The 21583-nt window shown below is 46.3% G+C and overlaps 1 protein-coding gene across 1 annotated transcript; it reads right to left on the reverse strand.

Annotated features, from left to right (window-relative positions):
* Positions 1–1382: 1382 nt before the first annotated feature.
* Positions 1383–3207, reverse strand: LOC123181643 (E3 ubiquitin-protein ligase ATL4). The gene has a single exon (XM_044593959.1). The coding sequence runs from the start codon at positions 2992–2994 to the stop codon at positions 1864–1866; it is 1131 nt and encodes a 376-aa protein (XP_044449894.1). The 5' UTR covers positions 2995–3207; the 3' UTR covers positions 1383–1863.
* Positions 3208–21583: the final 18376 nt, after the last annotated feature.

Below are 21583 nucleotides of genomic sequence, written 5' to 3' on the forward strand. Positions count from 1 at the left end.
ATCGCGCCCTGCCGACGGACGGATCTGTCCGGCGCGACTCTATAGTGTGGGCTCAACGGGCGCTCGGGTCCTCTGGGGTTGGATCACCGCAGTCCCGGCAGCTGAAAAATCTCTTCTTCCCCATCATCGGTCGGGCAGACTATGAGTCCCACCGGGAACGAGCAGCCTGCCGTGGGAAGGAGACGATAAGGGCCGCCGAGGCCCGTATCGCGGTGGAAATGGCGGCAGCGGAGGCGGCTGATGCGGGGTGCAGGCGGCCGCAGAGGAGGAAGCCATCCGGACCCGCATTGTGAAGAAACGGCAGCGGAGGATCGAAAGCAGAAGGCGCCCTTGCCCGAGAGTAGAGTCGGGCGGTCCGTGACATGGCCGGACTGCCACAGAAGGAGGACAGCTCCGGCGACGAGTAGATCCGACTCGACCCCTACTGTGTCTTCGCCCAGTACTTCCGCGAGAAGGATGGCAAGGGTGCCGGGAAGAGCAAGGGCAGCTGCGGATGATCTTCACCATAGACAAAGATACCAATTTTTGGTAGTCCGATGGCATGTTAGTAGTGATGGAGTAGCGTGTAATGCATCGACATGGTTGTATGATTTATGTAGATTGCATTATTTGAGGTGTGACATGTCAGTGTCCCCGGATGCGCCAGAAGCGTCCGCGGGTGTTTGATGTGCCGGATTTGCCCACCGTAACTGCAGATGCTCTTATATGCAAAGTAAAAGGACCGGGGAGTACTACTCCTAAGGCAAAGGCGAGAAGACCAATGCAGTGTTCTGGCTAAAAAATGCACCAAGCCTCCAGTGCAAGCAAATCGCTGCTGTACATACTGCATGAGGATGGTATGGTATGGATGAGGTGCTGAGGAGGAGGAAGAAGAAAGACAAGGCAGGCAGACAGGTCAAGTCAGTGCAGGGTTACAGTCAAAGCAAAGTTTCTCCAGTCCAGAGCTACCCACCACTCACTTTATGCATGCAGATATGATATGATCACTGGAACACTGGTTCAACAAAAATGATCACTTTGAACTAACAGTAGATAATAATATATCCATGCTAGCTACTAGCAGATGATAGCAGGAGATGATTACTTGTCCAAATGGGACAGCCAAGTCCTTTTTCCATCCGAGTAGAGCCGAGTTCTTGATCTCACGCTCATGATCATGCTCATGCTGCATGGCATGGACCAGGAATCTGCACCCATATCCCAACAACAACCCCCCTCCATGTGCACTCTCTACGCTTACACACAACAAATGCTTTCTTTGCCTGCCCTGCCTCAAAGCATACCGCTGTCCCCTACTAGTTTCCTGTACCACGCTACGATGCACAGAGTCTCGCACTGTGGCACACATGAGACAGAGAGCAAAATCACTCTCTCTTCACCACTGCACTGAACCGGCCTTGCAATCCACAGTGACCAATGGAATGAAAATTACAAACTGTCCAGTATAGGAGTACAACTCAAATCAAAATGCAGTACGTAATAGAGTAGGAGTAGTACACTAGCTGAAAGCTTGGGAAGACGTGGTATTTTCGTTTCGTTTCGTTTCGTTTCAAGGAAGGAAGCGGAGGGGAGGTTCGCCTCAAAGTCCCCGAGCGAACGAATTCCTCAGCCTTCCCGCCGACATTCTCCAAGTCGGAGCCAGTTTTGTAATCCGTACGGCACCCAAAAGAAACCAAGAGAGAGAAGGTCGCGGATGCCCAAAAGCAGAGGCGAGCAGAGAGAGCGGCAGCGGCATCAGAATCCATCCGGTTTAGGGGCAGTTTGGAGATTACACTGCATGCGCGTCGCCGGCCGGCTCGCTGGGGCTGCGGCGCCGGAGGCCGGAGCTTGTCCCGCCGTTGGAACGCGCTGTTTACTAGGTAACTAGTATGCTCCCGTCAGCCACCGCACGAACCCGTAGAACGCGCTGCCGTCCTCGGACTCGGCCCGCCGCGACGCTGGCGCCACCCCGCCGTCCATGTCCCACCACCACTCGGCCGTGGCGGCGGCCGTCACGCTCCCGGCGTCGTACCGGCTGCTCCACCGCCCGCTGCTCCACCGGCTGCTCCACCGGTTGCTCCACCTGCTGCTGGAACGCCCCACCGACCTGAACGACGCTGTCGGCGTCACGGACGACGACAGCGCGCGCTCCGCCGCGGCTGCCAGCTGCTGGCTCGGCTCGCCGGTAATTCGAGCCGTGGGTGGCGGCGGTGGCGCCGGGTTGGCGGCGCTGGGTGGCTTGAGGACCACCTGGAGGTCCTCCTCCACGAGGTACTCTGTGTTGGTGTTGGAGTTGGGGAGCGGGTACGCGCGGACTCCCTCTGGCGGCGCTGCGGCGACGGCCGCGGAGGAGGACGAGGAAGTGGAGCGGCGGCTGCTGACGCTACCGAGCTCGACGCGGAGGAGCTCGGGGAGCGGCGGGTACGGGAGCGCGATGGAGGCGCGGCAGAGAGGGCAGGACGGGTTGGCGCGGAGCCACGGGTCGACGCAGCCGGAGTGGAACGCGTGGCGGCACGCCGGCAGGAGGCGGAGCTCGTCGTCGGCGCAGAACACGCACTGGCACACGGCGCAGTCCCTGGACGACCTGGGCAGCGCGGCGAGGGACGACGCCAGCGTGAAGAGCGGCAGCCGCCCGATGAGCCGCTCCCTCTCCGCGGCCGCCTCCTTCCCCTGGTCGGCCACGGGCGCCGCCGCCGCCGGGGCCACCGCGGAGCTGCGGACCGCCACGAGCGGGAGCGGCGGCGCGGAGGACCCCGAGGCGGAGGAGGAGGAGCGGCGGCAGAGACTGCGGATGAAGTAGTGGATGGAGATGGACGCCAGAAGCATCACCACCACGATTACGGCGATGATAAGGATGCTCGGCGATATCCCCGCCATGCCCCCGCTCCCGCGCGCATCGTCCCCGCTCCCACCTCCTCCTCCCTCAGCCAAGTGGGGCACCACCGGCACCACCACGGGCACCCTCCGCTCCGGCGCCAGCGGCACCGGCGGCGGCGGAACTGATGTGGAAGACATCGATCAATCTCTCTCTATCTCCTTCTCTGCTCTGCTCTCGGGTTGGGCTGCGTCTGCGTGGGTGCCTCGGTTGTGGCGCGGCTGCTGAGGAGGCGGCGTGTTGTCCGTGGCTTATAAGTGTGGCTTTGTCAGCACGCGAGGCCCATGGCGTCCATGGCTGCTTCTCATTTATACCTGTGCCGGGAGATTGTGCAAGGCTACAATCATAATGTGGCCAATTGGTGTTGGATTCTTCCCCCATTCTAATTAATCTTTTTTTTTCTTTTCTGGAACACTGAAGCATCATACACTACTCTACTGCTGCGGTCCTGCCTCGTAGGAGTATTATACTTTTCTACGATTTGGATTAGTGGGCCTTCGATAGTTTGTTTTCCCTCCGCTCATCATCATTCTTCCGTCTGCTTAAGAAAAGTTGGAGTCGTTTGTACGGAACGAATGGTGGTTATGTGTTTGCACATTGCATTAGGAAAATCTTGGCAAATGTTCTTACACAAAGCGAACGGTAATGCTATTCACCGAACGTTCCAATGAAGGCTGGCATTTGCGACTGTTTTTTCATGTCATTTTATGTTGCAGGAACATGCCAATTTCTTCAAGCAAACACGGCAAGTTACACAGCAAAATCCCTTCTTTGCAGAATTTGCCATGTATTCCTGAAGAAATTAGCATGTGAGTTTGAAGAGCTTGCCATAAAAAACGTTCGTAAATGCCATCCTCCCCAGGAAATGTTCACCGGCTATTGCGGTTCCAAACGAATCATACTTATGGGAGTTAATTACATATTGGTCAGCTAAAAACATTTTGAGATTGACTGGTTGAGTAAGTTGCACCAAAACACACTTGCACACCCACTTGCACAAATCGTATCAAGTGCAGGGCCTCTAAAAGATGGGGCCACATTGCTCGAGATTGTTTCTCGGTTGGGCCTGGTAACTCCAGCGCCACTGCTCGGCCCGCGGCTGTTCTGGCCCCTAATTTGACCAACAACAGGTAAGTGTCCGCTGTAGCTGCGATTGAGACTAATCAGCCGGTCATCTCGACTGCCACTCATAGAAATGGAGGAGACGCCTCGATTTCACCCCCTGTAGTTGGTATCCGGCATATATGCTCGATTTCCATATATGCCGGATACCAACTACAGGGGGTGAAATCGAGGCGTCTCCTCCATTCTCCGCACATCCCTGTATGCCGACGACGCGGCGGTCTTCATGGCTCCTATTAAGGAAGATATCGACAACTTCGCTCAAATCCTAAACTACTTTGGCAAGGTCACGGGCCTCTGCACAAACTTCCAGAAAAGCTCGGTCGTCCCAATTCGATGTAGAGACATCAACCTCGACCACATCCTTGCAGCCTTGCCGGCCTCCCGCGCAGCTTTCCCCATCAAGTACTTGGGGCTACCTTTATCGGTTCGGCAGCTGAGGCGAGGCGACTTCCAATTCCTTGAGGACAAAGTGGCGGCCAGGCTGGTGCCGTGGGACGGAGAGAATATTACCGCCATTGGGCGCGGGGCGCTTGTCAAGTCCGTGCTAACCTCTCAGGTCATTTACCACATCATCGCCTTTAGGCCTCCATCGGGCACCCTGTTGAATATCACAAAATTGGAGAGGGCATTCCTATGGGCGGGCTCTAATAAGACAACTGGGGCCAAGTGTAAGGTTAACTGAGAATCAGTCTGTCGGCCGACTGACCTCGGAGGGCTTGGCGTCCTGGACTTGGCTACGTTTGCGAGAGCCCTTCGGCTTAGATGGCTGTGGTTCGAGTGGACTGAACCTTCCAAGATGTGGATTGGAATGGACAACCCTTGTGATGAGCTTGACCATGATCTATTCTACGCCTCGACGCGCATAACCATTGGCAACGGGGCATGCGCCCCATTTTGGGACTCCCCGTGGGTTAATGGCGAGAAACCTTCCGTCATAGCACCTCTCATCTTCGAGGCTTCCACGAGGAAGAAATGGAAGGTACAGGAGGCCATGCATGCGGGCGCGTGGCTGTCCAAAATCAAGCTCCCTAACAACTGGACAATGGAGCACATCCGGCAACTTGTCACGCTTTGGGCTCGGCTGAGGGCCATCCCCCTCGCGGTGGACGCCGAGGACACCATCACCTGGAAGCATACTGCCAGCGGAATCTACTCTGCCACATCCGCGTACAGTGCGCAACTCCTTGGGCTGGTCAGCTCGCCCATGGGCTTCGCCGTTTGGAAAGCATGGGCTCCCCCTAAGATGAAATTCTTTGCTTGGCTGGCAATCCAAAACCGAGTCTGGACGGCAGATAGATTGGAGAGGAGAGGGTGGCCGAACTGCGGCCTATGTCCACTCTGCAAGCAGACGTTGGAATCGGCGAGCCACATCTTCTTCAAGTGTCGGTACTCCATTAGACTGTGGGGCCTGATCAAAGGCTGGCTCAAGCTAGACTACCTCGACATCTCCTCCTGGATCACCATGCGCTCCATCAAGGACTGCTGGCTCAATATGTCCAACTCCAGCATGCCCAACCGGAAGGCGATGGCTTCTCTTGCTATGCTGACCTGCTGGACCATTTGGTGCGAGAGAAATGCACGGGTGTTTCGTCACAAATCCACGCTTCCGTCTGTATTGTTCTCTAAAATTAAGAGCGACGCCAACCTTTGGGTAATTGCGGGTGCTAAGCACTTGGGTCAAATCATGCCGGGAGAGTAGTGGCTTTGTAATATTTTCTTTCGCTTTTCTTGTAAAAGCAACTCTAAAATCCTTCTTAATTAATGGATGAGGCAAAGCTTTTGCCTCTGTTTCAAAAAAAAAACTATTTCCATTGCTCAGCACCTTCCTACCTCTGTTTCCCCTCCAAGCTCTCAATCCCCTTCCACCCATCTGACCATCCAGCCACCCTCCTCATCCGGTGCGACGGCAATGACGACCCTCCCCTTTGACCCTACCCCATTCATCCCACCAAACCATCAACGCATTGATGTCGCTGGCATATTGCTTGTATCTGCGTTTGTATTTCCCCGAAGACTAGAGGATTATGCAGCACAACAATGGTAAGTATTTCCCTCAGTTATGAAACCAAGGTTATGAATCCAGTAGGAGAACCAAGCAACACTATGTAAACAGTACCTACACACAAATAACAAAAACCTGCAACCCACCGTGTAAGCGGGGTTGTCAATCCCTCCTCGGTATTGAGATAGATTAAATTGTGTGAAATTGGATAAATAGATCTAGCAAAAACACAAAGTAAAATAAGTAAAGAAAAAGTGCAGCAAGGTATTTTTGAATTTTTGGATTAATAGATCTGAAAATAATATGATAGGAAATAGACCCGAGGGTCGTAGATTTCACTAGAGGCTTCTCTCAAGAAAATAGCATACGATGGGTAAAAAAATTACTGTTGGCCAATTGAAAGAAGAGCAAATAATTATGACGATATCCAAGGCAATGGTCATGTATATAGGCATCACGTCTAAGATTAGTAGACCGACTCCTGCCTGCATCTACTACTATTACTCCACACATCGACCACTATCCAGCATGCATCTAGTGTATTAAGTTCATGGAAAAACGGAGTAATGCATTAAGAACGATGACATGATGTAGACAAGATCTATTCATGTAGTAATAGACCCTATCTTTTTATCCTTACTGATAACGATACATGTGTGTCATGTCTCCTTCTGTCACTGAGATTGAGCACCGCAAGATCGAACCCATCACAAAGCACCTCTTCCCATTGCAAAAAAAATCAATCTAGTTGGCCAAACCAAACCAAAGTTTCGGAGAAGAAATACGAGGCTATAACAATCATGCATAAAAGAGTTCAGCAAAGACTCGAATAATATTCATGAATAGATCTAATCATAAACTCACAATTCAGCAGATCCCAACAAACATACCGCAAAAAATCATTACATCAAATAGATCTCCAAGAACATCGAGGAGAACATTGTATTGAAGATCAAAAAGAGAGAAGAAGCCATCTAGCTACTACCTACAGACCCGTAGGTCTGTAGTAAACTACTCACGCATCATCGGAGGGGCTAGGGTGTTGATAAAGAACCCCTCCATGATCATTGACCCCTCCGGCAGAGTGCCGGAAAATGCCTCTAAATTGGGTCTCGTGGTTCTGGAACTTGCGGCGACTAGAATTGTGTTTCGTCGACTCCCCTAGTGTTTTTGAGGATATTAGAGTATTTATAGAGCTGATAGTCGGTGGAGAAGCCTCCCGTGGGCCCCACAACCCACCAGGGCGCGCTTGGGCCTTCTGGCATGCCCTGGTGCCTAGTGGGCCCCATGGGCCTCCTCTGGTGCACTTCTTTGGCTCCTTGGGTGTCCTCTGTCCAGAAAAAATCTCCAAAAAGTTTCGTGGCATTTGGACTTTGTTTGGTATTGATATTCTGCAAAGTAAAAAACAAGCAGAAAACATCAACTAGCATTGGGCTCTATGTCAATAGGTTAGTCCCAAAAAATGATATAATGTTGCTAGTAAATGAGTATAAAACATCCAAGAATGATACTCTAATAGCATGGAACAATAAAAAATTATAGATACATTGGAGACGTATCACGGGCAGGCCATCCCGAGTCCGCATCTTGGCAGGAGCAGTTCTTGTAGCACATGAGGCGTGGGAAATTGCTACTATCGTCCCGATGCCCAATCTGCCAGTGTAGTTCAACACCATCAGAGAGGTATGCTACCTCTTGAGCACTGCGTTGGTTTTCCCTTGAAGAGGAAAGGGTGATGCAGTAAAGTAGCGTAAGTATTTCCCTTAGTTGTTGAGAACCAAGGTATCAATCCAGTAGGAGGCCACGCTCAAGTCCCTCGCACCTACACAAACAAATAAAAACCTCGCAACCAACGCAATAAAGGGGTTGTCAATCCCTTCACGGTCACTTACGAAAGTGAGATCTGATAGATATGATAAGACAATATTTTTGGTATTTTTATAATAAAGATGCAAAGTAAAATAAAAGGCAATAAAAATAGCTAAGTGTTGGAAGATTAATATGATGGAAAATAGACCCGGGGGCCATAGGTTTCACTAGTGGCTTCTCTCAAGAGCATAAGTATTACGGTGGGTGAACAAATTACCGTTGAGCAATTGATAGAATTGAGCATAGTTATGAGAATATCTAGGTATGATCATGTATATAAGCATCACGTCCGTGACAAGTAGACCGACTCCTGCCTACATCTACTACTAATAGTCCACACATCGACCGCTATCCACCATGCATCTAGAGTATTAAGTTCAAAAGAACAGAGTAATGTTTTAAGTAAGATGACATGATGTAGAGGGATAAACTCATGCAATATGATATAAACCCCATCTTGTTATCCTCGATGGCAACAATACAATACGTGCCTTGCTGCCCCTGCTGTCACTGGGAAAGGACACCGCAAGATTGAACCCAAAGCTAAGCACTTCTCCCATTGCAAGAAAGATCAATCTAGTAGGCCAAACCAAACTGATAATTCGAAGAGACTTGCAAAGATAACCAATCATACATAAAAGAATTCAGAGAAGATTCAAATATTGTTCATAGATAAACTTGATCATAAACCCACAATTCATCGGTCTCAACAAACACATCGCAAAAAGAAGATTACATCGAATAGATCTCCACGAGAATCGTGGAGAACTTTGTATTGAGATCCAAAGAGAGAGAAGAAGCCATCTAGCTAATAACTATGGAACCGAAGGTCTGAGGTAAACTACTCACACATCATCGAAGAGGCTATGGTGTTGATGTAAAAGCCCTCCGTGATCAATGCCCCCTCCGGCAGGACGCCGGAAAAGGCCCCAAGATGGGATCTCACGGGTACAGAAGGTTGCGGCGGTGGAATTAGGTTTTCGTGGATGCTTCTGTTGGTTTGGGGGTACGTAGGTATATATATAGGAGGAATAAGTACGTCGGTGGAGTAACGTGGGCCCCACGAGGGTGGAGGGCGCGCCCCCTGCCTCGTGCTCTCCTGGTTGCTTTCTTGACGTAGGGTCCAAGTCCTCTGGATCACGTTCGTTCCGAAAATCACGTTCCCGAAGGTTTCATTCCGTTTGGACTCCGTTTGATTTTTTTTCTGTGGAACTCTGAAATAGGCAAAAAAACAGCAATTTGGGTTGGGCCTCCGATTAATAGGTTAGTCCCAAAAATAATATAAAAGTGTATAACAAAGCCCATTAATCATCCAAAACAGAATATAATATAACATGAAGCAATAAAAAATTATAGATACGTTGGAGACGTATCAAGCATCCCCAAGCTTAATTCGTGCTCGTCCTCGAGTAGGTAAATGATAAAAATAGAATTTTTGATGCGGAATGCTACTTGGCATAAATTTTTAATGTAACCCTCTTAATTGTGGTATGAATATTCAGATCCGAAAGATTCAAGATAAAAGTTTAATGTTGACATAAAAGCAATAATACTTCAAGCATACTAACTAAGCAATTATGTCTTCTCAAAATAACATGGCCAAAGAAAGTTCATCCCTACAAAATCATATAGTTTAGTCATGCTCCATTCTCGTCACACAAGAATGCTCTCATCATGCACAACCCCGATGACGAGCCAAGCAATTTTTTCATACTTTAGTAATCTCAAACTTTTTCAACCTTCACGCAATACATGAGCGTGAGCCATGGATATAACACTATGGGTGGAATAGAATATAATGATGGGGTTTATGTGGATAAGACAAAAAAGGCAACGCGGCTAATCAACGGGCTATGGAGATGCCCCCATCGATTGATGTTAATGCAAGGAGTAGGGATTGCCATGCAACGGATGCGTGATACGTCTCCGTCGTATCTACTTTTCCGAACACTTTTGCCCTTGTTTTGGACTCTAACTTGCATGATTTGAATGGAACTAACCCGGGCTGACGCTGTTTTCAGCAGACTTTCCATGGTGTTATTTATGTGCAGAAACAAAAGTTCTCGGAATGACCTGAAACTCCACGGAACGTCTATTTGGAAATAATAAAAAATCATTGCAAAAGATGAAGACCAAAGGGGCGACACCCCACTACTAGGAAAAGGCCTGCTAGTGGCGCACCTGTTTTGCCTACTAATGGCGCACTACAGGTGCGCCACTAGCATCACGCCATTAGAAATTTTTACTAATGACGCACCATAGTGCGCCATTAGTATCTGGTATACTAATGGCGCACCAGGCAGTGCGCCATTAGTACATCACACGATGCGCCATTACTAGTAATGGCGCACCACATAGAAGTGCGCCATTACTAACAATTTTTTTTAAAAAAAAATCAGAAATATTTTTTTCAATTTTTTTTTCGTTTTTTCTTAATCTCGGGTCACTATGGCTTAATCTCGGGTCAATATGCTTAATCTCAAGTCAAATCACACTCCGTGGTCAAACTTCCAGAAAGATCACCCATCCTCAGCTTAATCTCGGGTCAATATGCTTAATCTCAAATCAAATCGCACTCCGTGGTCAAACTTCCCGAAAGATTACCCATCCTCACACTACTCCAGCCCAAGCACGCTTAACTTCAGAGTTCTATCCAACCCCAGCACCAGCTCACTTCACAGGCACTTGTTGATATATCTATCATACCAATCCTATTAAACCTTGTTGATGTCTAGGACTTTGTTCATGTTCATGTTCATGAGTGTGATGAAATTTTTTAAAAAAATTCAAACTTCCCGGTCATATTACGTATCATATTTTGAAAAAAAAAATCCAAAAAAAAAGTTTTTTTGAAACCAATTTTTTTTTGTTACTAGTGGCGCACCTAGCAAATGGTGCGCCACTAGTAAGTTTGAATTTTTTTCATTTTCCCCTCTCTAGATCTTAAAAGCCCCGTATCTTTCGTTCTGTTAGGTTTTTGGGGATTTTGAAGATGTTGAACCGGGTTCCCCCGATTCAATTCCAGAGTGAAGTTGAAGATCGTCGTGACAAGAGGATAAAATGTCTATGATATGATCATAGAGATATCTGAGTTACGAGTTTGGCACACAATTAAGACATTGTGGAAAGTGTTTCACAATTAATACCGCGTGGAACACCACAATGTGATGGTGTGTCCGAACATCATAACTGCACCCTATTGGATATGGTGCATACCATGATGTCTCTTTACCACTATCATTTATGGGTTAGGCATTAGAGACAACCGCATTCACTTTAAATAGGGCACCACACAATTCCGTTGAGACGACACCGTTTAGAGAAACCTAAGTTGTCGCTTCTTAAAAGTTTGGGGCTGCGATGCTTATGTGAAAAAGTTTCACGCTGATAAGCTCGAACCCAAAGCGGATAAATGCATCTTCATAGAATACCCAAAACAGTTGGGTATACCTCCTATTCCAGATCTGGAAGCAAAAGTAATTGCTTCTAGAAACGAGTCCTTTCTCGAGGAAAAGTTTCTCTCGAAAGAATTGAGTGGGAGGATGGTGGAGACTTGATAAGGTTATTGAACCGTCACTTCAACTAGTGTGTAGCAGGGCACAGGAAGTTATTCCTGTGGCACCTACACCAATTGAAGTGGAAGCTTATGATAGTGATCATGAAACTTCGGATCAAGTCACTACCAAACCTCGTAGGACGACGAGGATGCGTACTACTTCAGAGTAATGCGTGATCCTGTCTTGGAAGTCATGTTGCTAGACAACAATGAACCTACGAGCTATGGAGAAGCGATGGTGGGCCCATATTCCGACAAATGGTTAGAAGCCATGAAATCCAAGATAGGATCCATGTATCAGAACAAAGCATGGACTTTGGTGAACTTGCCCGATGATCGGCAAGCCATTGAGATAAATGGATCTTTAAGAAGAAGACGGACGTGGACGGTAAGGTTACCGTCTATGAAGCTCGACTTGTGGCAAAGAGTATTTTCACAAGTTCAAGGAGTTGACTACGATGAGGTTTTCTCATCCGTAGCGATGCTTAAGTCCGTCGGAATCATGTTAGCATTAGCTGCATTTATGAAATCTGGCAGATGGATGTCAAAACAAGTTTCCTTACCAGTTTTCGTAAGGAAAGGTTGTATGTGATACAATCAGAAAGGTTTTGTCGATCCTAAGGATGCTGAAAGGTATGCTAGCTCCAGCGATCCTTCCATGGATTAGAGCAAGCATCTCGGAGTCAGAATATACGCTTTGATGGAGTGATCAAAGTTTTTGGGTTTATACAAAGTTTATGAGAAACTTGTATTTCCAAAGAGGTGAGTGGGAGCACTATAGAATTTCTGATGAGTATATGTTGTTAACATATTGTTGATCAGAAATGATGTAGAATTTCTGGAAATCATACAGGGTTATTTGAAAAGTGTTTTTCAATGGAAAACCTGGATTGAGCTACTTGAACATTGAGCATCAAGATCTATAAGGATAGATCAAAAACCGCTTAATAGTACTTTCAAATGAATACATACCGTGACAAGATTTTGAAGGAATTCAAAATAGACCAGCAAAGATGGAGTTCTTGGCTGTGTTACAAGGTGTGAGTATTGAGTAAGACTCAAGACCTGACCACAGCAGAAGAGAGAGAAAGGACGAAGGTCGTCCCCTATGCTTTAGACGTAGGCTCTACAGTATGCTATGCTGTGTACCGCACATGAAGTGTGCCTTGCCATGAGTTGGTCAAGGGGTACAATAGTGATCCGGGAATGGATCACATGACAGCGGTCGAACTTATCCTTAGTATCTAGTGGACTAAGGAATTTTCTCGATTATGGAGGTGAAAAGGAGTTCGTCGTAAAGGGTTACGTCGATGCGAACTTGGACACTAATCCGGATGACTCCGAGTAGTGAACCGGATTCGTATAGTAGAGCAGTTATTTGAAATGGCTCCAAGTAGCGCGTGGTAGCATTCACAAGATGACATAGATATTCGTAAAGCACACACGGATCTGAAAGGTTCAGACCCGTTGACTAATAACCTCTCTCACAAGCATAACATGATCAAACCAGAACTCATTGAGTGTTAATCACATAGTGATGTGAACTACATTGGTGACTCTAGTAAACTCTTTGGATGTTGGTCACATGGTGATGTGACCTGTGAGTGTTAATCACATGGTGATGTGAACTAGATTATTGACTCTAGTGCAAGTGGGAGACTGTTGGAAATATGCCCTAGAGGCAATAATAAATTTGTTATTATTATATTTCCTTGTTCATGATAATCGTTTATTATCCATGCTAGAATTGTATTGATAGGAAACTCAGATACATGTGTGGATACATAGACAACACCATGTCCCTAGTAAGCCTCTAGTTGACTAGCTCGTTGATCAATAGATGGTTACGGTTTCCTGACCATGGACATTGGATGTCGTTGATAACGGGATCACATCATTAGGAGAATGATGTGATGGACAAGACCCAATCCTAAGCCTAGCACAAGATCGTGTAGTTCGTTTGCTAAGAGCTTTTCTAATGTCAAGTATCATTTCCTTAGACCATGAGATTGTGCAACTCCCGGATACCGTAGGAATGCTTTGGGTGTACCAAACGTCACAACGTAACTGGGTGGCTATAAAGGTGCACTACAGGTATCTCCGAAAGTGTCTGTTGGGTTGGCACGAATCGAGACTGGGATTTGTCACTCCGTGTAAACGGAGAGGTATCTCTGGGCCCACTCGGTAGGACATCATCATAATGTGCACAATGTGACCAAGGAGTTGATCACGGGATGATGTGTTACGGAACGAGTAAAGAGACTTGCCGGTAACGAGATTGAACAAGGTATCGGGATACCGACGATCGAATCTCGGGCAAGTAACATACCGCTTGACAAAGGGAATTGAATACGGGATTGATTGAATCCCCGACATCGTGGTTCATCCGATGAGATCATCGTGGAACATGTGGGAGCCAACATGGGTATCCAGATCCCGCTGTTGGTTATTGGCCGGAGAACGTCTCGGTCATGTCTGCATGGTTCCCGAACCCGTAGGGTCTACACACTTAAGGTTCGATGACGCTAGGGTTATAGGGAATAGATATACGTGGTTACCGAATGTTGTTCGGAGTCCCAGATAAGATCCCGGACGTCACGAGGAGTTCCGGAATGGTCCGGAGGTAAAGATTTATATATGGGAAGTCCTGTTTTGGTCACCGGAAAAGTTTCGGGTGCTATCGGTAACGTACCGGGACCACCGGGAGGGTCCCGGGGGTCCACCAGGTGGGGCCACCGGCCCCAGAGGGCTGTGTGGGCCAAGTGTGGGAAGGGACCAGCCCCTAGGTGGGCTGGTGCGCCTCCCACAAGGGGCCCAGGGCGCAGGAAGGGGGGGAAGGGGGAAACCCTAGGCTCAGATGGGCCTAAGGCCCACCTAGTGGTGCGCCCCCCCTCTCTCCCCCCTTGGCCGCCCCCCTAGATGGATCTAGGGCTGGCCGCACCCCTTGGGGGGGAAACCCTAGATGGGGGCACAGCCCCTCCCCTCCCCTATATATAGTGGGGGTTTTGGGGCTGCCAAAGACACGAGACTTCCTCTCTCTTGGCGCAGCCCTACCCCTCTCCCTCCTCCTCTCCCGCGGTGCTTGGCGAAGCCCTGCAGGATTGCCACACTCCTCCATCACCACCACACCGTCGTGCTGCTGCTGGACGGAGTCTTCCCCAACCTCTCCCTCTCTCCTTGCTGGATCAAGGCGTGGGAGACGTCACCGGGCTGCACGTGTGTTGAACGCGGAGGCGCCGTGGTTCGGCGCTTAGATCGGAATCAACCGCGATCTGAATCGCTACGAGTACGACTCCTTCATCCGCGTTCTTGCAACGCTTCCACATCGCGATCTACAATGGTATGTAGATGCACTCCCCTTCCCCTCGTTGCTAGATTACTCCATAGATTGATCTTGGTGATGCGTAGAAAATTTTGAATTTCTGCTACGTTCCCCAACAGTGGCATCATGAGCTAGGTCTATGCGTAGTTTCTATGCACGAGTAGAACACAAAGTAGTTGTGGGCGTGGATTTTGTCAATTTAATTGCCGTTACTAGTCTTATCTTGATTCGGCGGCATCGTGGGATGAAGCGGCCCGGACCGACCTTACACGTACACTTACGTGAGATAGGTTCCACCGACTGACATGCACTAGTTGCATAAGGTGGCTAGCGGGTGTCTGTCTCTCCCACTTTAGTCGGATCGGATTCGATGAAAAGGGTCCTTATGAAGGGTAAATAGAAATTGGCATATCATGTTGTGGCTTTTACGTAGGTAAGAAACGTTCTTGCTAGAATCCCATAGCAGCCACGTAAAACATGCAACAACAATTAGAGGACGTTTAACTTGTTTTTGCAGGGTATGCTATGTGATGTGATATGGCCAAAAGGATGTGATGAATGATATATGTGATGTATGAGATTGATCATGTTCTTGTAATAGGAATCACGACTTGCATGTCGATGAGTATGACAACCGGCAGGAGCCATAGGAGTTGTCTTAATTTATTGTATGACCTGCGTGTCAATGAAAACGCCATGTAATTACTTTACTTTATTGCTAACCGTTAGCCATAGTAGTAGAAGTAATAGTTGGCGAGACAACTTCATGAAGACACGATGATGGAGATCATGGTGTCATGCCGGTGACGAAGGTGATCATGTCGCGCCTCGAAGATGGAGATCACAGGCGCAAGATGATATTGGCCATATCACGTCACTTTATGATTTGCATGTGATGTTTGTCATGTTTACATCTTATTTTCTTAGAACGACGGTAGCATAAATAAGATGATCCCTCACTAAAATTTCAAGAGACGTGTTCCCCCTAACTGTGCACCGTTGCGAAGGTTCGTTGTTTCGAAGCACCACGTGATGATCGGGTGTGATAGATTCTAACGTTCGAATACAACGGGTGTTGACGAGCCTAGCACGTACAGACATGGCCTCGGAACACATGCGATACACTTAGGTTGACTTGACGAGCCTAGCATGTACAGACATGGCCTCGGAACACAAGAGACCGAAAGGTCGAACATGAGTCGTATAGTAGATACGATCAACATGGAGATGTTCACCGATGATGACTAGTCCGTCTCACGTGATGATCGGACACGGCCTAGTTTGACTCGGATCATGTATCACTTAGATGACTAGAGGGATGTCTATCTGAGTGGGAGTTCATTAAATAATCAGATGAACTTAATTATCATGAACATAGTCAAAAGGTCTTTGCAAATTATGTCATAGCTTACGCTTTAGTTCTACTGTTTAAGATATGTTCCTAGAGAAAATTTAGTTGAAAGTTGATAGTAGCAATTATGCGGACTGGGTCCGTAAACTGAGGATTGTCCTCATTGCTGCACGGAAGGCTTATGTCCTTATTGCACCGCTCGGTGTGCAGAACCTCAACGTCGTCTGTGGATGTCGCGAAACATCTGACATACACGTTTTGATGACTACGTGATAGTTCAGTGCGTAATGCTAACGGTTTAGAATTGTGGCACCAAAGACGTTTTGAAACGTCGCAGAACATATGAGATGTTCCGAAGACTGAAATTGGGATTTCAGACTAGTGCCCACGTCAAGAGGTATGAGACCCCTGACAAGTTTCTTAAGCCTGCAAACTAAGGGAGAAAAGCTCAATCGTTGAGCATGTGCTCAAATTGTCTGAGTACCACAATCGCTTGAATCGAGTGGGAGTTAATCTTCCAGATGAGATAGTGATGGTTCTCCATAGTCACTGCCACCAAGCTATTAGAGCTTCGTGACGAACTATAACATATCAGGGATAGATATGATGATCCTTGAGCTATTCGCGATGTTTGACACCGCGAAAGTAGAAATCAAGAAGGAGCATCAATTGTTGATGGTTAGTAAAACCACTAGTTTCTAGAAGGGCAAGGGCAAAAGGGATACTTCATGAAACAGCAAATCATTTGCTGCTCTAGTGAAGAATCCCAAGGTTGAACCCAAACCCGAGACTAAGTGCTTCTGTAACGAGGGGAACGGTCACTGAAGCAGAACTACCCTAGATACTTGGTAGATGAGAAGGCAGGCAAGGTCGACAGAAGTATATTGGATATACATTATATGAATGTGTACTTTACTAGTACTCCTAGCAGCACGAGGGTATTAGATACCGGTTCGGTTGCTAAGTGTTAGTAACTCGAAATAAAAGCTGCGGAATAAACGGAGACTAGCTAAAGGTGAGATGACGATATGTGTTGGAAGTGTTTCCAAGGTTGATGTGATCAAGCGTCGCATGCTCCCTCTACCATCGAGATTGGTGTTAAACCTAAATAATTGTTATTTGGTGTTTGCGTTGAGCATAAACATGATTGGATTATGTTTGTCGCAATACTGTTATTCATTTAAGGAGAATAATGGTTACTCTATTTATTTGAATAATACCTTCAATGGTCTTGCACCTAAAATGAATCTCGATCGCAGTGATACACATGTCCGTGCCAAAAGATATAAAATAGTAATGATAGTACCACATACTTGTGGCACTGCCATTTGAGTCATATTGGTATAGAACGCATGAAGAAGCTCCATGTAGATGGATCTTTGGACTCACTCGGTTTTGAAAAGATTGAGACATGCGAACCATGTCTATTGGTATATATGCATGAAGAAACTCCATGCAGATGGATCGTTTGGACTCACTTGATTTTGAATCACTTGAGACATGCAAATCATACTATATGGGAAAAATGACTGAAAGGCCTCGTTTTCAGTAAGATGGAACAAGAGAGCAACTTGTTGGAAGTAATACATTTGATGTGTGCAGTCCAATGAGTGCTGAGGCACGCAGTGGATATCGATATGTTCTTACTTCACAGATGATTTGAGTAGATTTGCTTGATGAAACACAAGTCTGAATTATTGAAAGGTTCAAGTAATTTCAGAGTGAAGTTGAAGATCGTCGTGACAAGAGGATAAAATGTCTATGATATGATCATAGAGATATCTGAGTTACGAGTTTGGCACACAATTAAGACATTGTGGAAAGAGTTTCACAATTAATACCGCGTGGAACACCACAATGTGATGGTGTGTCCGAACATCATAACTGCACCCTATTGGATATGGTGCATACCATGATGTCTCTTTACCACTATCATTTATGGGTTAGGCATTAGAGACAACCGCATTCACTTTAAATAGGGCACCACGCAATTCCGTTGAGACGACACCGTTTAGAGAAACCTAAGTTGTCGCTTCTTAAAAGTTTGGGGCTGCGATGCTTATGTGAAAAAGTTTCACGCTGATAAGCTCGAACCCAAAGCGGATAAATGCATCTTCATAGAATACCCAAAACAGTTGGGTATACCTCCTATTCCAGATCTGGAAGCAAAAGTAATTGCTTCTAGAAACGAGTCCTTTCTCGAGGAAAAGTTTCTCTCGAAAGAATTGAGTGGGAGGATGGTGGAGACTTGATAAGGTTATTGAACCGTCACTTCAACTAGTGTGTAGCAGGGCACAGGAAGTTATTCCTGTGGCACCTACACCAATTGAAGTGGAAGCTTATGATAGTGATCATGAAACTTCGGATCAAGTCACTACCAAACCTCGTAGGACGACGAGGATGCGTACTACTTCAGAGTAATGCGTGATCCTGTCTTGGAAGTCATGTTGCTAGACAACAATGAACCTACGAGCTATGGAGAAGCGATGGTGGGCCCATATTCCGACAAATGGTTAGAAGCCATGAAATCCAAGATAGGATCCATGTATCAGAACAAAGCATGGACTTTGGTGAACTTGCCCGATGATCGGCAAGCCATTGAGATAAATGGATCTTTAAGAAGAAGACGGACGTGGACGGTAAGGTTACCGTCTATGAAGCTCGACTTGTGGCAAAGAGTATTTTCACAAGTTCAAGGAGTTGACTACGATGAGGTTTTCTCATCCGTAGCGATGCTTAAGTCCGTCGGAATCATGTTAGCATTAGCTGCATTTATGAAATCTGGCAGATGGATGTCAAAACAAGTTTCCTTACCAGTTTTCGTAAGGAAAGGTTGTATGTGATACAATCAGAAAGGTTTTGTCGATCCTAAGGATGCTGAAAGGTATGCTAGCTCCAGCGATCCTTCCATGGATTAGAGCAAGCATCTCGGAGTCAGAATATACGCTTTGATGGAGTGATCAAAGTTTTTGGGTTTATACAAAGTTTATGAGAAACTTGTATTTCCAAAGAGGTGAGTGGGAGCACTATAGAATTTCTGATGAGTATATGTTGTTAACATATTGTTGATCAGAAATGATGTAGAATTTCTGGAAATCATACAGGGTTATTTGAAAAGTGTTTTTCAATGGAAAACCTGGATTGAGCTACTTGAACATTGAGCATCAAGATCTATAAGGATAGATCAAAAACCGCTTAATAGTACTTTCAAATGAATACATACCGTGACAAGATTTTGAAGGAATTCAAAATAGACCAGCAAAGATGGAGTTCTTGGCTGTGTTACAAGGTGTGAGTATTGAGTAAGACTCAAGACCTGACCACAGCAGAAGAGAGAGAAAGGACGAAGGTCGTCCCCTATGCTTTAGACGTAGGCTCTACAGTATGCTATCCTGTGTACCGCACATGAAGTGTGCCTTGCCATGAGTTGGTCAAGGGGTACAATAGTGATCCGGGAATGGATCACATGACAGCGGTCGAACTTATCCTTAGTATCTAGTGGACTAAGGAATTTTCTCGATTATGGAGGTGAAAAGGAGTTCGTCGTAAAGGGTTACGTCGATGCGAACTTGGACACTAATCCGGATGACTCCGAGTAGTGAACCGGATTCGTATAGTAGAGCAGTTATTTGAAATGGCTCCAAGTAGCGTGTGGTAGCATTCACAAGATGACATAGATATTCGTAAAGCACACACGGATCTGAAAGGTTCAGACCCGTTGACTAATAACCTCTCTCACAAGCATAACATGATCAAACCAGAACTCATTGAGTGTTAATCACATAGTGATGTGAACTACATTGGTGACTCTAGTAAACTCTTTGGATGTTGGTCACATGGTGATGTGACCTGTGAGTGTTAATCACATGGTGATGTGAACTAGATTATTGACTCTAGTGCAAGTGGGAGACTGTTGGAAATATGCCCTAGAGGCAATAATAAATTTGTTATTATTATATTTCCTTGTTCATGATAATCGTTTATTATCCATGCTAGAATTGTATTGATAGGAAACTCAGATACATGTGTGGATACATAGACAACACCATGTCCCTAGTAAGCCTCTAGTTGACTAGCTCGTTGATCAATAGATGGTTACGGTTTCCTGACCATGGACATTGGATGTCGTTGATAACGGGATCACATCATTAGGAGAATGATGTGATGGACAAGACCCAATCCTAAGCCTAGCACAAGATCGTGTAGTTCGTTTGCTAAGAGCTTTTCTAATGTCAAGTATCATTTCCTTAGACCATGAGATTGTGCAACTCCCGGATACCATAGGAATGCTTTGGGTGCACCAAACGTCACAACGTAACTGGGTGGCTATAAAGGCGCAGTACAAGTATCTCCTAGAAACGAGTCCTTTCTCGAGGAAAAGTTTCTCTCGAAAGAATTGAGTGGGAGGATGGTGGAGACTTGATAAGGTTATTGAACCGTCACTTCAACTAGTGTGTAGCAGGGCACAGGAAGTTACTCCTGTGGCACCTACACCAATTGAAGTGGAAGCTTATGATAGTGATCATGAATCTTCGGATCAAGTCACTACCAAACCTCGTAGGACGACGAGGATGCGTACTACTTCAGAGTAATGCGTGATCCTGTCTTGGAAGTCATGTTGCTAGACAACAATGAACCTACGAGCTATGGAGAAGCGATGGTGGGCCCATATTCCGACAAATGGTTAGAAGCCATGAAATCCAAGATAGGATCCATGTATCAGAACAAAGCATGGACTTTGGTGAACTTGCCCGATGATCGGCAAGCCATTGAGATAAATGGATCTTTAAGAAGAAGACGGACGTGGACGGTAAGGTTACCGTCTATGAAGCTCGACTTGTGGCAAAGAGTATTTTCACAAGTTCAAGGAGTTGACTACGATGAGGTTTTCTCATCCGTAGCGATGCTTAAGTCCGTCGGAATCATGTTAGCATTAGCTGCATTTATGAAATCTGGCAGATGGATGTCAAAACAAGTTTCCTTACCAGTTTTCGTAAGGAAAGGTTGTATGTGATACAATCAGAAAGGTTTTGTCGATCCTAAGGATGCTGAAAGGTATGCTAGCTCCAGCGATCCTTCCATGGATTAGAGCAAGCATCTCGGAGTCAGAATATACGCTTTGATGGAGTGATCAAAGTTTTTGGGTTTATACAAAGTTTATGAGAAACTTGTATTTCCAAAGAGGTGAGTGGGAGCACTATAGAATTTCTGATGAGTATATGTTGTTAACATATTGTTGATCAGAAATGATGTAGAATTTCTGGAAATCATACAGGGTTATTTGAAAAGTGTTTTTCAATGGAAAACCTGGATTGAGCTACTTGAACATTGAGCATCAAGATCTATAAGGATAGATCAAAAACCGCTTAATAGTACTTTCAAATGAATACATACCGTGACAAGATTTTGAAGGAATTCAAAATAGACCAGCAAAGATGGAGTTCTTGGCTGTGTTACAAGGTGTGAGTATTGAGTAAGACTCAAGACCTGACCACAGCAGAAGA

This window comes from Triticum aestivum, chromosome 1D, assembly GCF_018294505.1.
Source record: "Triticum aestivum cultivar Chinese Spring chromosome 1D, IWGSC CS RefSeq v2.1, whole genome shotgun sequence".
Taxonomy (NCBI): domain Eukaryota; kingdom Viridiplantae; phylum Streptophyta; class Magnoliopsida; order Poales; family Poaceae; genus Triticum; species Triticum aestivum.

Excerpts from the sequence above, each read along its gene's own strand:
- LOC123181643 (XM_044593959.1), bottom strand. The coding sequence starts at position 2,994 with ATGTCTTCCACATCAGTTCCGCCGCCGCCGGTGCCGCTGGCGCCGGAG.